This window comes from Gavialis gangeticus, unplaced genomic scaffold (genome assembly GCF_001723915.1).
Source record: "Gavialis gangeticus isolate Ggan-Ray unplaced genomic scaffold, GavGan_comp1, whole genome shotgun sequence".
Taxonomy (NCBI): domain Eukaryota; kingdom Metazoa; phylum Chordata; order Crocodylia; family Gavialidae; genus Gavialis; species Gavialis gangeticus.
In genome coordinates, this window is record NW_017729032.1 from 220,159,893 (window position 1) to 220,175,132 (window position 15,240).

Sequence of the window (15,240 nt, forward strand, 5' to 3'; positions counted from 1 at the left end):
CTCTCATTATCAAGGACTATTTAAAGATTAGGAGGCCTAAAATAGTTGACCTCCATCTCAAAAAACCCCAAAAAACTGGTGCTATTTCATGTGGATTAGAATTTAAAGTTGTATTTAAATCCTATAGTGTTTAACTCGTACACATTTCATTTTATGTTGAATTAAATGCAGAACATCTTATTTGTGAAAGTAGGGCATGGACAGATGACACTGTTAATGTTATAGTAGTAGTTAGGTGGATTTGATTTAAATCACTAGTCCTCAATTTAAGTTGTTTTCTGCAAAAAGTGCATTCTTCTTGTTTGTTTATTCTTTATTCATTTAACTTCTTTGAAAGTACAGTTTTAAGAAAAGTAAGAGCTTGACGCTATACAAACTTCCAGAGACACAGGAGGGTTTGAGTGGGGTAATCAGATTTATCTCATCGCCATATACTGCTGTTAACATGTAAATCCAGAGTTTGAGAACGGAAACTAAGCATCACAGAAATACTTAATGGGATCTTCTAGACAGAGCACTTCTGAGACTCAGCAATGGTAAACAGGTTCTACCATTGGGTAGAGTGGTTTTCTTTAATTTTTAGTAATCTACAGAAGAGTCTCTGGGAACCCTGTAAAATTGGGCCCCTAATATAGTCCATAGCCTGTTGTGACCTATTTATAAAACTTTTCTAGAAAGGTTACATGAAAATATTGTCTCAAATAGTATATGATTAGAAGTTATGATCTCTATTCCATTATATCTTTGAGCTTTAACATGTCTTAAACTAAAGCTATCCTTATATAGATTTATTCTTTTTAAAAAGCATCTTTAAAGAAAATCAAGATAAAACCGATTTTTAGATTTTTTTTATTTAATTTCAATCTATTTTTATCCACCCTGGTGGTAGTATAGATGAGGTTCTCTCAACCAGTGGGGACGCTCCCCCGCTCTTCAACTGGTGGGACCAGGACTCTTTTTTACCTGGGATGTACAGTGCAAAAGGTTGAGAACTGCTGGTATAGACTACATAGTAGTATAAACAGTACTATAATGTTATTATATTAGTGTGGTAGTATATGCATTATAGTAGAACTATACCGATACAATTTTAAATGTGAACAAAACAGGTTTAAGTTACAGTGGCTTAGCTTGCTTCTTTCTTACGTAGGAAAAGATTTAAGTTTTAGCTGTTAAATAGCTGATGCATACAGCCAGTCCCTCCCTCCCCTTTTAAATACTGCTTAAAATTATGTCTGTCCCCAGCCCTAAACTTAGAGGTACTGATGGGAGAAACTAAGTGAGCAGTGACTTCTAGAGATTTTGAGGGTAACAGGACCCATGATACAAACTTTTGAAACTGGGATCAAACACCACTGGCATATTAAACCAAGAAACTGGGAGGAGTTCAAAAGCATACATTTGTTCACTGCCAGCAGAGTAGCCATTACTGAAAATGAACGATTCCAAATCTGAAGCTGTAACTTAGGAACATAAAGTGGTTTTATTTAAAAACCAGTGCAGCTATTGGAGAAGTATCGTTCAGTCATGTCAGCAGTTAGTGCTTGTAGGTAATGTTGGGATTTCTGAAATTGTTTACAGTAGCTTCAAGTCTAATAGACTACGACTGAGAGCAGTTCTCTTCAATGTATCACTTTATTTTAAATCAGTTTAAAATCCATGAAGTGTTCTGTCAGGTGGCTTTTCTCATATTTGTTAAAGCAGCCGCTCATAAAACAAGAGATACGCTTGTGAACTCAGCACTTTAGATGTAGACACGGCTTGCACATGGGGGTCGCTGATATGAAACCACTGTCCTTTTGCAGATTCAGTTTCTGAAGCTGTGGAACAGAGTTTTAAGAGTGAGACATGCATTATATTACAAGCTATTACCACCCTACAGGAATCTATTTAAAGCTAGACTACTTATGCCTACCTTGGGGAACTTCTCCATGAAGGACAAGATCAGAAAGATGGTTGTTCAGAGCTCTCATCTTGGCATAGGCAGTGTAGTGGCCAGATCGCATAGTGCCACTATGTTCAACAACCCCATAGAGAGAGTACAGTACTCTTGAATTTCCTTCAGCCACGTTCTGCAGAAGTGAAAATTTTGCTTATGTTACGAGCAAGGTAGAAATAGAAGGATGCCAACTTAGCTAGCGTCTCTTCCAATCTCATTGTGTAAAATCAGAACAGCTTTCAGAGGATGTTTGTGTTGCTAATCTTCACTGACCAACTTACTATGCCTAAGAATCAATATGCTTGAAAAAAGTTTTAGCACAAGCTCACTTGTGCCTACTTGCAGCCAAACCTACTTAGCCACAGGTTGTCTCAGAGGCTGAGATAGGGTAGGAAGGCAGTTTTGAGTAACAGAGGATTTAGTTTTGACACCAAGCCAGTCTCTGAAAAAGACCAGTTATATTGGCCCAACTAACTGAACAAAGTCACTTGAGGGAAGAAGGAAAGGAGACTCCCAAAGATTTTTTAAACTTACCTTGCATTTAACTGTACAGAAAGGAGCCAAGTCTATTACTTCTGGAAACTTTATATGCCTGTTAACTTTTCGTAAATTAAATCCAGCCTAAAAGTAGGATTAAACAAAAACAAAAATCATGACTTTAAATCCTGACACACAGAAACTATGGCCAGAGCAAGGGTTTTTTTGTGGGGAATTTTTTTGTTTTTGGTTTGTTTGTTTGTTGTTTGTTTTGTTTTGTTTGTTTTTATATTTTAAACTTATGTCTAAACTGTGTCAGCATTTTAAAGGCCCCTCCTCCCTCTCCAACCCCACCTTCACGTGAGCTTAAAAAAAATGTGCATATTCTTCCAATGGCTATGTTTCCATAACTATTTTCCCCAATTGTTCCTTATACTTGGATCTGCACCGCATGGATGCAGAACTTCTCAGCAATTATTAAAATTAAAGAAGGGAAAAGGTTCTAGTCCAAATGAAAGGGTTTTATGTGATGGACTGGAAGTGGTAAAAGGCCCAATAATATCCCATAGCTCAGTGCATCCTCAAGTTGAAACTTTAAGTTCTTAAAGTTAAAAATAATCATGTTCCCATTAGATCAGTGGATGCCAACCCTTTTGGCAGGTGTGCCACAAGTGAGCCCCACACCCTCCCTGAGTACCCTCTGATCCCCTTTTGCTGCTTTGCTTTCTGCTCCTTACCCTACCTGCTAGGTTGTGTGAATTAGATCATATGCACACAGTTCCTTGTTCTTTTCTAGATTTCTCCTTCTTTACCTAGGTACCCTTCTACTCTACTAATTGTTTGACCAGAGCATATGCTTTGTGTAACTAAACTTTTACAGCAGTGCTTTTCAGTTGACTGCCTTCTCTTCCTTTCTAGCTTACCACTGTTTCTATAGTTTTCAGTGTTGGGTTCTTTGCTACCAGCTCCAGTATAATGGACTCAGGGGTGATGTGTAGGAGGTGCATAGGGGTGCACATGCACCCCGAGTGCACCAGTGCACCCCATCAGGCTGTGCTCCCTGTTTAGCTGTTGGGCAGGGGTCAGGTGCCAGCATGGCCACTTTTACAGTGCATGAGTGGCTGTGGGAGATACCCTTCCCCCCGCCACAATGGAGAGAGGCATGATGGACTTGAATGTCAGCAAAGAGACAAAAGAGAACTATTCTACCAAGTAATAGCAGTAAATCATGAATAAGTACAGCAGGGGTATTTCCTATGTATTTTTTCTAACAGTGGAAAGGAATGTTCTAGTTCAAGAAACAATATCAGAAAAGAAAGAGCCATATATACTGTAACATTCTTTAAGAACCCAGATTCACTTTAGAAATACTAAATCCTGAGTTAAGAATACCTGTTGAAATCTCTTTAAGTGAAGTGTTAAAATTGGAGGCGCAAGAGAGATCAGCATTTGCTTTTTAGCATTAGTGTAAACAGGCTTCTTTTCACCTGAAAGAGAGAAAGAATGAATATAGCTCATTAGCCATTCAAAAACAGTACACTAACATCAAAAGTCTCTAGTGTGCAGTAAATTACAGTAATAATTATGTATAAACTAACAATTTAGCGGAATCCAGTATTGCAATAGATTTAGATCAAAGTTTCCGCTCCAAAATTAAAAGGCTTTACAAGCTGCTATTTCCTGGCATGCTATTCTTGTTTAAAAACTTAAGAGAGCTTATCAAGTCTCATCAACAGCAATTCATACAAAATTAATTCTAACAAGTTCCTTTTTAAGACTTCTGCAGTTAGATGCTGTATGGTGCTTTTATTAATTTGGGGAAAATTGCAGGATGTTATCCCAACATGTTTTAGTTGGTCTAGTAAAAGATACCAGATATACCCAAAGAACCTTGTCTGCCTATGCCCTTAGATCAACATGGCTACAACCTACACCCCTGAAACATGTTATTACATAACTCAGGTTCTCCAGCAGTTTTAACACTTAAGTTGTATATACTAGACAACCATTCCTGCATTTTTTTCAGATAGCCTAAAAAAAAATATTAAAAACAAGTGTTTCACATTCAATCTTACTATTGTCCATACCCAAAAAACTGTGTGAACCCTTCTCTACACAGGTGAGAATTTAGGAATATTTCCAGTGAAGTTAAAAGGAACACTAAGTAAAGAGTAAGCTGCTCACAGTTTGGCCTTTAAAAATTAGTCCAAGAGAAAATCTGCGCAAACCCCCTTTTAAAATGCATACACCATACACTTCAGGGAAATTATAGGAGATACAGACACATTTAAAGGTTTTCATCTTTAAATTTAGTTATCATACTTTTTCCATTATTTGTTGGTCCATATTGCCTTTCTGTACATACATCACAGAGCAGTTTATTGGTTTCACTGAGTTCCTCATTACAAGTGAACTGACACAAACAAAGATGGATTGAACCTTCTTCTATATTTAGATCTTCCCTGTTTGCAAGAGTACAAAAAGCTGTTTCTGGGTCCTCATTCACCACTTCACATATCTTTGTTTGAGCAGTATCAAAGTCATCCAAAGTATCCATATCAATTTCAGAAGCAGCATCCAACTGTAGTTTTGACATATTAGTAGCAAGTGCCTCATCTTCTCCATGATCATCTTCCTCAAAAGGCAGATCATCACGTCCACCGATGCACTCTGCAGTAGATATTAAGTTTCCCAAAGGGTCAGCTACATTGTTTTCATTTTCTAAACGGTCTTGTTCTTGATTTCCTATGTTTTCGTGCTCACTCTGTGTATCTGTACAGTTCTCTTTATTATTTAAGTCTTTTTGATTTAAATATACTTCTTTACACTGATTTGAAGACTCCTCCTCCTGCTTCAAGTCTGTGACTTCAGAGTTAATTGCTTCTGCCTTTGCTTCTTTGTTATTCTCTAAGTTTTCTTCAGATTCCTCTGTGACACACACTTCTGTTAGCTGAAGCACCTTTCCTTGAAGTTTTTGCTGCCGACGCTGATTCTGCAAATCCAAACATGTAGGTTATAATATAAACTGCATTATAAAAAGGATATAAAAAGAGTGCAATATTTTAAACTGCTAAGTGCTTTCTTTAGAAAATGTATTCTTAAAAATGGTTAAACAGTAGAAGCTTCATCTAAAGCAGGGAAAATTATTTATGACACTCAAGCTAAAAGTTGGAGTGTCCAGCATCATTCTTGCTCTGCTACTTGGACAGTGTTCTCCACCCCCATATCCCCAATCACTCTTCCAGTTAGTAAATAAATACCTCTTGCAATCCAGATCTAAGTTTGTGTCCCCAGCATGTTTTCACACTTGTACTCCAGAAACATCCTGCCCCCCACCTTTATTTTTTTGTTGCAGTAACTTGACAGGAGGAAAGCCAGAGCTACAATCTCACTCTAACACTACCCAAGAAAGCAAATGCTTAGTGCTACAGCTCTATAAGTAAAATGCATAACTTTTGCTTCTTACAGCTTTGCCATTGGGTTGGGAGAAGTTTGTAACTGTCCTTATGCAATTGTTCCCCCAACTCATAAAACAGACTAAGCAAAAAAGTAGCGAGCAGATTATTTTACATCAAGGTAAGCTGAATAATATTGAGTACTTTATTCCCCTTCTTCCCTGGGACACACCCCATCGCTGACAAATAACCAACCTTGGCTTGCTTTTTAGCCTGTTTCTTTGCTTTTTTCTGGTGGTGCTTACTGGTACCAGGATCCTCCCGCTCCTTCATATAACTGTCATTATGTTTGTCATCATCCTCTTCCTCATCAGTCTCCTTTTCCTTTGCTTTTTTAGCATTTCTTTCTTTTGTACTTTTAGTACTCTTGAAGAAAGCAAAATCATAACAAAAGGTACCATGACAAGCTTTAGAGACATTTTATTTTATCAATATAAAATTAAAGTTTTAAAATTACACAGCACTGTATGTTTTTGAAAAGTTTTTCAGAGTGAGATGACTTATTAAGCAGTGTAACACAGAGTGTCAAACATATGGCCTATAGGCTGGCTCCAGGCTACGGAGCCTTTGTATCCAGCCTGCTGGTCACTGGAAATTGGGGATGTGGCCAGGGGGTGGCAGGCTGCTGCAGAATCCAGGGGGACACAGCAATCAGTAACTCCAGCTCTGGCAAGGGGTACCTAGCTGAAGTCACTCAAGCTGCCACCACCACCTCTGGGGCCAATGCATGTAGTGGGATGGATCCAGCCTGCAAGGAGTTCTGTTATCCAGATTTGGTCCAGAGTAGGAAGTGAATTTTTTCACTCTTAGAACACCACATATATACATGATTCAGGAGCCCGATCCTGGTGCTCTTGTGCCATGAACAGATTCATTGTTATATTAATGCCAAAAGAACCAGCAGAACCAAACCCTATGCATTTGAAAAGCACAATATCAACACTCAGATTTTATAGATATGAATCTCATTAAGCTCAATGAAGAGAAGAAATATTTGGGATAGTTTAGAATGTCTTCAATGCAGAGATGTGAGGTGAAAAATTTTCTAGTGCTTTGTTTCTCTGGGAAATTTTCCATTTCTAAAAATTCATTGTTTCATAAAATCATTAGTAACAATGAATGGATGCCAGTACAACATTAGGCAAGCTTGGCAGGCAGCAGAGAATGTGTCTCCTCTCAGGTGGTAGAAGGGATACTGTAACACCCGACCATTGTCCAGGATTGCTCTAAGGATCCTAAGCATTCCACCAACAGTGGCTGCTTGTGAACGGAACTGGAAGGCTTTCAGCAAAATCAAGACAAAAAGGAAGAACAGACTAACAAATGAAAGCACCGCTAAGCTTGTTTCCATTTCTCAAAATCTCTTGCTTCTGGAGAATCAGTCAGAAGCACAATTAGTGAAAAAGATGCAGTGAGATAAGCTGCTCATGCCCACAGACTCATTGGTTAAACCATCCTTTAGTGAAAGAGAATGTGGTTCAAGTAGTTCTGAATCAGATTTGTCTCAGTCTGATTCTGAAATGGAACTAACAAGTAGTGCAAGTGATTCTGCAGTTAGCAACAGTGAAACTGGAGGTGCAGCAATGACTTCAGTGGAAGAGAGTTAAACTCTGTTGAAGTAGATGAGTGGAAAACCACAGCATGTCATGCACAGTACTTTGGGTGTGCTAACATTAGTGTTTCAATAGTTTTCAGTGCCTTCGTTTTCTTTCATAAATTTAAAACAGACAATGTAGGGGAAGTGCATGCTATTGTGTACTGTCTTTACATTTTTACAAGTAATCCAATAAAAATAATTTATTTCCACATAAAGCTTTGAATTTGTTTGAATATAATATTTAGACCACATGTGCTGTAATTAATTTTTTTCCTAATCAAATATTTCAGTTCAAATACATGTGGTTATTGGAACATAAAAAAGTACCCCTATGTTAATTTTAAGTTTTGTTTACTAAATACTAGATCAAATAAATGTGCTAAATCAGATCACGCTCTACTTAGGGCATTGGACAATTTTCCAGAAAAATTTTCATTTCAAAATTTTGTGGAAAACCCACATCTCTGCTTCAATTAACCTATTCATATTAAATGTTTCCAGAATCAGACCCTTTATTTGCTAGTTAACATGAAGACACATAGCTCTATGCAGTTTGTTTGTATCCACATGTGTCAGGAGGTGCAGATGGAGAGAAAACACTTAACTTTGATTTTGGTCACCAGCCTGTGGTGACTTTTCAGATTCATCAGTTATAAAGAACCTATTAGTCTGTACAGGTAGGTTCTGTGGCCCTCACAAAAAGGTAAGGGCTTCTGAACCGTCTCGGTGTCATACATAGATAGCATCTGTGTGGGGGTACTGAGGTGATCTAATTTTTTGTTGAGACTTTCATATCAAAGTCTTCACCCAACAGGTACACAGGACTGCTGACAAGCTCCAGTTGAGTGGCAAAGCAGCACCCTTTAGAACAAACAACTCTGCAGTTTGACTTTAATTCACCAATCTACTGTGAACCAAGCAGGTTGTGACCACATAGATATGGATGACCCAGGTTCTAATGTAGTGGGCTTAGGCAAATGTGCTACAAAATAGCCCCGCACCCTCAAGTGCCACTCTTGATCTGCTGTTCTATCTGCCACTGTGTTGCCTGTCCCCTTCCTCATCTCCTGCACACCACACACAGTTGGTCCCCACAGGTTGACCGCCTCCCTTCTACATTCACGTTACAGGCAGTCCTCGACTTATGACTTCGAGTTACAACGAACATCATGAACCACACGTAGGTTTTGACTTTACGACACTCGATACAGCTGCATCCAGCTGGTGTGGATGGGGAAGGGAATGGGCATGGGGAGGCAAATCACCACCCCCTACAGTGAAGAAGGGACTAGGGCTGGGATGAGCACTGCATGGTGTGGAACTGTGCCACCCCCCCCACCATAAGCTGCAGCTCAGTCCTGCACCTGCCCAGCATCAGCCCCTCCCTCACTGCAGGCCCTGCCCCCCCTTCCCCCACAATGGACTTACTAGCTGGATGCAGATGTATCAAGAATTATAAATGTAAATTCCTTTACAACTGTTCCTATGGGAAAACTGGTTCCGACTTATGACATTTCAACTTAGACGTGGTTTTCAGAAACCAATTGCATTGTAAGTCTGAAGACTGCCTGTACTTTTCTAACCCACTGTAATTCATCTTATTGTATCAACACAAAAATTGCAGGAAACTGAAAAAGTGTCATCTAGCTTGTCTCAGAAATACATGGATATTCACACTGTCATATGTTTATTTAAATAAGAAACTCTTGAAACTGAATTATGAATACTTGAACACTTAGTCTTTATAAGCCAGTCTTTCACAACAGTGAGACATTATTCCAGCATAGCAAATTTCATTCCCTGATCAAAATCCTGTCTACTTTAGGAGGAGTAAATGACATACCACCTCTGGTGGTTTGTTCACCTGTTTCCACCACCATGATATGAATTGCCAAGAAGAGCAATAACTTGTAGTCCTCACAACAACTCTTACTCTCCCATTATTCTTGTGTAGATTTATAAGCAATTATTATTATGATGTTAAATTATTTATTTCTCTATCATCCAAATAATAGTGCTAAATTGGCAGCACAAAGATGGTATTAAAAAAGAAAAAAAAGATTCTTACCTGATCATCTAATACAGGAAGTGACAAATCAAGGAAAGACTCATGGACCAAGGACACCTTAAGCAAACAGATTTTACTTAATATCATTAAAAGTAATATCATCACTATTTTTCTTTGTTAGCTATCTAAACAAAAGTTAGGGCCAAGGATTAAAATGAACTCTGAACTTTGGGTAGGTAAAGTCCACATACAGACAAATAAATGGCCTGACTTCGAGTAGTACTGAGCACCAGCAGCTCCTGGAATTCTGAGTTCTCATAACTTTAGGCACTTAAAAACAAACACAGATACAGAAACATAACACCACACACCTTACCTTCAAAACGTCTACACTATTTTTTATTATTTATCTATGGAACTGCATTCTAAACATGATCTTATGTGATCATAAAATCACATTTACAAACAGAAACCTGAATGCAAAGTCACAGTTCCTGCTAACACTCATAATTCTACATTTAGCTTTCTAGAACTGGAAGAAGAAAAAAAAAAAAGTCTTTTACGGTATCCTCCCCAAGCATTCAGCTCTCATCCACCATCAAGTTTTCAGAGAAAAGAGTAGCTTTGTAGTACATCAGAACATGTTTCTGTCAAATTTCATATGAGAAATGTATAGCTCCTTTTGAGTTAAGCTGCTATCAGTTCATAAATCCTTATCTAATAGATCCTGTCCATAACATTATTTCTTGCTTTTCCTATATAATAAGACGTGGTCTTTTGACTATTCAAAATAAATAGTTCACTTACAGTTCTGCACTCCTCGCACATAATTGTACTAGTTAATTCTCCACCAAAGATCCGGTCCACAAAAGTCTGTATCCCCTTTTTCTTTTCATACTCTGAAAATGAGAAAGTTTACAATATAAGCTGGATGCAATAATAACATTATTTAATGACTGCTTTGGATTTGGTATGTTGAATTACCAACAGTGAGAACACCATGTATAAGATTTGAGGCGTGCAGTTTTGCTTTGTATTAAGTTTTCTTGGAGGAAAAATAAATTGCTTTACAGAATAAAATTATTTCTTTGAGTGAGGGAAGAGGTAGGCAAGAGTGGAGGAGAGGTTACCTGATTCTTAGATACCTTCCTTCCCTCTCTATCTTCATAAAATTAGTATAGCTGATCATTTTTAATTTAGCAACCTTCTCAAACTAAACAACACTGAGCTAGTCATTAGGACACCTGTAAAATCAATTTTGGTTCACTGACTGAGTGTCAGGATTTTTAACTCAGTAGGCATTTTGAAACAGAAAGCTTGTTCATTTTTTATCCTAGATGATGTGCAACACTGCAGTGCACTGCTGCTTGAAATTTTACTCACAGTAATAATGGGCTACCAGTGGTGGATAAGTACTTCCTGTTGTAATCCATTTGCTAGGTACACAAGTTTTAACTGGTTACATGATCTCAGATAAGACATCAAGCACTAAAATTAGTATAAAATGTGGCCAAAATCTGCTCATTTTACTCAGGATAACCAGGGTCAAATGTCCTTTTGAGTACAGCAACCCTATAAGGCCAGTATGTTTAAGGCACTTCAGTCTCTATAGCTAATGGCATCTACTTCTCAACCCAAATAGCCAGATATACATTTATATCTGGTCAGCTGGGCCACTGGATGAATCCAGAGCAAAGTTCAAATTCAAACCACAGGAACCATAGCAAGTTGCCTTAAGGCAGTGGTTCCCAAACTGTGGGTCATGGCAACATCAGTGGATGAGGTTGCAGGGGTAGAGGGCCATCTTGAGAAAGTGGGGCCATAAATGCGGTCATGCCGAGGAAAAGGTTTGGGAAGCACTGTTGTAAGGGCTACATTACTGCATCTCACTCACAATGAATAAACAGATCTTTTGAATAAATAAGATAATCATAACTTTCAAAATACATTTTTTAAACTACTGCACCCCTAACCTGATGTGTTAGATTATTAAAAATGCAGTTATTTTAATGCAGCATTACAGTTTCAATTATCAGAACATCTAATGAATTGGAATTTTACCTTTAATTTTCTTTTTTAGTTCTTCATTTTGTCTATCAGAGATATTCAACATCTTAAGTAGTCCAACACTTACTCGCTGAAAGGTAAAAGTGAACAGATAAGGGGTTGACAACACTTTTGGCCTGAGCACCAAAACAACTGGCAACTTGGACTTTGAAGATGTCATGCCAGGGGTGGAAAGCGGGGGAGTTAAAGGGCCTGATCCTTGTCATGGCAGCACAACCCCATCCCTGCCATGCTCCCTGAGGCACATGGGCAGCAGCTGCCAGCAGTAAGGGAGGTTGGGCCTCCAGACCCCGGTTCAGCTGCTTGCAGGCTTATGGCTGCCTCGTCCGAGCAGCCCAGGCTCTTGGCAGGCCCCTTTTACCTGCCACAGAGCTCAGGCTGCTTGTAACAGGCAGCTATAAGCCTGGAAGCAGCTGCACTGGGGTCCAAAACCCTCACCCTACTTGTTGGCGGTGGCTGCAGGGGCACAGCATGGAAGGCACCAGGGCACAGGGAGGGGAGGGGGCACTCCTTCCCCACCACAGTTTGGGCACTGGCCAAACACGCAGAGGCAGCGCAGACCCTGCCAGGACCCCCTGGGCTGCAACGGGAAGGGCCATGGCTGAGGTCTGTGCTACCTCATAGCAGCAGCCCAGCTACCAGCTCGGTGCAGCAGAAGCAGAATTGAAAGTGGGGGCTGGCAGCACAGCTCGGCCCAGCCTAGCGGAGCTGGGGTGTGGGAGGAGTTGGCTGCCCCGGGTGGTCCCAGGGGAACACCTAGCTAGAGCCTTCCTATGCAGGGCCGCTGTGCTCATGCAGCTAACCCTGCCCTTCACAGGCAGGCCTGGCAATACGGGGACAGGGATGTGCTCCCCTTACTCCCCTTCTACCCCCATGGGGATGCCAGGCTTTGAAGGCATGTAGCCCCAGGGAGCAGAGTGAAGCCCCTTCCCCGCACTGGTCCCTGAGGTGCAAAACAGCAGTGAGCTGGGCTGGGACTCTGGACCCCAGTGTAGCCACTTGCAAGCTTCACAGCTGCTGCCTGCAATGGATCCCAGGCTGCTTGCAGCAGGGCTTGCAACCTCCCTGCTACAAGCAGCCCAGATTCTATGGCTGCTGGCAGCTGCCCAGAGCCTGGACTGGATGCGTCATGCTGAGCAAAATGGCCTCGTGTGCCATTCATGCCATGGGTTGCTGACCCCTGGAATAGATATTCCATTATAAGAAATTAGCTTTTCATAATTCCTAAACATATATTTAGTTAAGCATTTCAAATTAATAATTGGTGAAGAAAGATGTTTATTTATAAAATGCATGAAATATGCCCTACGTTAGAGTGTCCTTAGCATGAAGTGACCAGTCTGAGAATAAGGCAGTCTACAAACCAAGGTCCAAATGAAAACAATGGATAAAACATGCACAGGAATCATTTGCTTTATCAGGACACTTTTATAAGAAAACTCTTCAAACAGCCCGAGCTCCAAATCTTGTTTTTCTTTCTTTCCTCCCCGCCCCCATAAAGCACTGGGTGAATTTATTAATATTCCCTCTCTGAAGGATTCAGGCTTTCATGTAAGGTATTTATTACTTTAATGTTAACCCACAGAATTCAGTACGGGCTGAGCTGAGCCTATTAACTTGATTATACCAAACTAAACAAACAACTAACCCCAAGAGAGAAAAAACTTCAAGATTCACCAGAATACCCTTTTCCCAAAACTGCAATTCCATTTTGATCAAAATATACATAATGTTTTTTCCTTCTTACAAACAGCAGATATGTACTTTTTTGTACTCTAAGGAGTAGCCAGGTTTTGGTACAATGCTTCGTTACAGCAGCCAAATTATGGAAGCTTAGACAGATTGTGCAAGATGGACTGGCTTAATTTGGAAAGAGAGTGGGTAAAGAAAAATCATGGGACTAACTTAACTCAAGATCCTGAAGTTAATCACATGGTCATACATATGTAGCACTACACTAAATGGATAGTTAATTACATTTTAGATGGGATAGGAATTAAAAATTCACTGCAAATGTACTCAAGGCTAGAACTTAACATCATTTAATTTGGTATGCAAAAAAATTACTTACAGGCTGCCGTGCGCACTACATAATAGCAAAGAACATACATTAAAGACTGAAAGCTTCCCGGAAGCCTGCTGATTTAAATGCTCTGTTGAATACAGACACAACATTTGCACTGCCACAACACAAGTACTTACTTGGATTTCTTCTGCTCTCATCCCGTCAAGTAAGTAACGGAGCAGTTCCTGACTGTCTTGCTGTTGGTACCCTTTAAAACGTATTGCTCTGTTTAAAACAAAATGAGAATGACATAGCATATTAAGGGATGCAAAGCATTTTCAATTTTGCAGTAAGAGATTAAGGCAAATTTTTAAGCATTTAGTAGTTAGTGCATTTATATGGGAACAACTGAAAAACATGAAGTTTAATAGTTTATAGAGTCTTATTTTGCTTCTTTCACTCCAAATTTGCTCATTTATATTTTGGCCCCTGCTGCTTTTTTTGAAAAAGTTTGGAAGTATCACATGCATGAGTTATTTTCTATTGCACTCATGCTAGCAGAAAACATTTTTGGTAAGAGTAGAACTGCTGCCTCATTAACCCAAGTTTCTTTTTATTTTTCTAATCCCACTATAAAGCGCATTAGGCAGATACTCACTTTTTACAAACTTGAGCAAAGAGTTCCTTCGGAGTTACAGTTCCCTTTTTTGTTTCCTGCATCTCTGTAAGGAACTGGCACATGGCTAATGTAAGGGGCCCTGGCTGTTCAAGCTGTATCACTAGGGGCTCCTGTTAAAAACAAAAACAAACCCAGCTTTGCATTCTGAATTCAGTAGTAGTAATCGATTCCTCTGGATTGAGCTGCATATCACAAAACCTGGATTCTAACTCCTCAAAAGAATATCCATTATGGAGGAGTAGGCAACTATTGATCCTCTGGATCATGGTGTACACCTAAGAGGTCTAGTCAAGTGCCTGATGAATCCACTTGTATGGATCCCTAAGACCATCACACCAAGACCTTTGAAGCATATGCCTAGGAAGAGTGTGGAGGCTGTCTGAGACCTACCAGCCCCACTTTAGACCTCTGAGACAGAATCTAAAGGCCAAATATTCAGTGCCTTGGTGGCTGTAGCTTATGCCAGAGAGCAACAGATAAAAACTGCTGCTAACTGCCTAATGCTGCAGCAAGGACATGTTTCTGTCAGTTTCAGTTTCAGTTTCATAGCTGGTAGGGTCGGAAGGGACCTGAGCAGATCAAGTCCGACTCCCTGCTATGGCAGGAAAGAATGCTGGGGTCAAACGACCCCAGTGAGGTGTTTATCTAGCCTCCTCCTAAAAGACCCCCAAGGTAGGAGCCAGCACCATTTCTCTTAGAACTTGGTTCCAGATCCTAGCCACCCTGACCGTGAAGTAGTCCCTCCTGATGTCTAGTCTGAATCTACCCTCTGCCAGCTTGTGACCATTATTTCTAGTTACTCCTGGTAGCACTCGGGGGAACAGGGACTCCCCCAATGCCTGTTGGTCCCCTGACTAGTTTGTAACAGGCCACTAGATCCCCCCCTCAGCCTTCTCTTGTGGAGGCTGAACAGATTCAGGTCCCGTAGCCTCTCCTCCTAGGGCCTGCCCTGCTGCCCCCTGATCATGTGAGTGGCCCTCCTCTGGGCCCTCTCCATGTTGTCCACATCCCTC

At 40.2% G+C, this 15,240-nt stretch overlaps 1 protein-coding gene across 1 annotated transcript in view; it reads right to left on the reverse strand.

Annotated features, from left to right (window-relative positions):
• Nucleotides 1-1,344: 1,344 nt before the first annotated feature.
• Nucleotides 1,345-15,240, reverse strand: part of USP16 (ubiquitin specific peptidase 16) — a 28,855-nt gene continuing 14,959 nt past the window's right edge. Inside the window, exons 8-18 of the mRNA XM_019524252.1 lie at nt 14,207-14,337; nt 13,746-13,833; nt 11,538-11,613; nt 10,284-10,375; nt 9,537-9,593; nt 6,067-6,237; nt 4,739-5,408; nt 3,809-3,903; nt 2,474-2,560; nt 1,916-2,072; nt 1,345-1,820 (exon numbers count right to left, since the gene is read on the reverse strand). Of these exons, the coding sequence (XP_019379797.1) occupies nt 1,696-1,820; nt 1,916-2,072; nt 2,474-2,560; nt 3,809-3,903; nt 4,739-5,408; nt 6,067-6,237; nt 9,537-9,593; nt 10,284-10,375; nt 11,538-11,613; nt 13,746-13,833; nt 14,207-14,337 (1,749 nt within the window). The 3' untranslated portion in view covers nt 1,345-1,695. The remainder of the gene's footprint in view (nt 1,821-1,915; nt 2,073-2,473; nt 2,561-3,808; nt 3,904-4,738; nt 5,409-6,066; nt 6,238-9,536; nt 9,594-10,283; nt 10,376-11,537; nt 11,614-13,745; nt 13,834-14,206; nt 14,338-15,240) is intronic.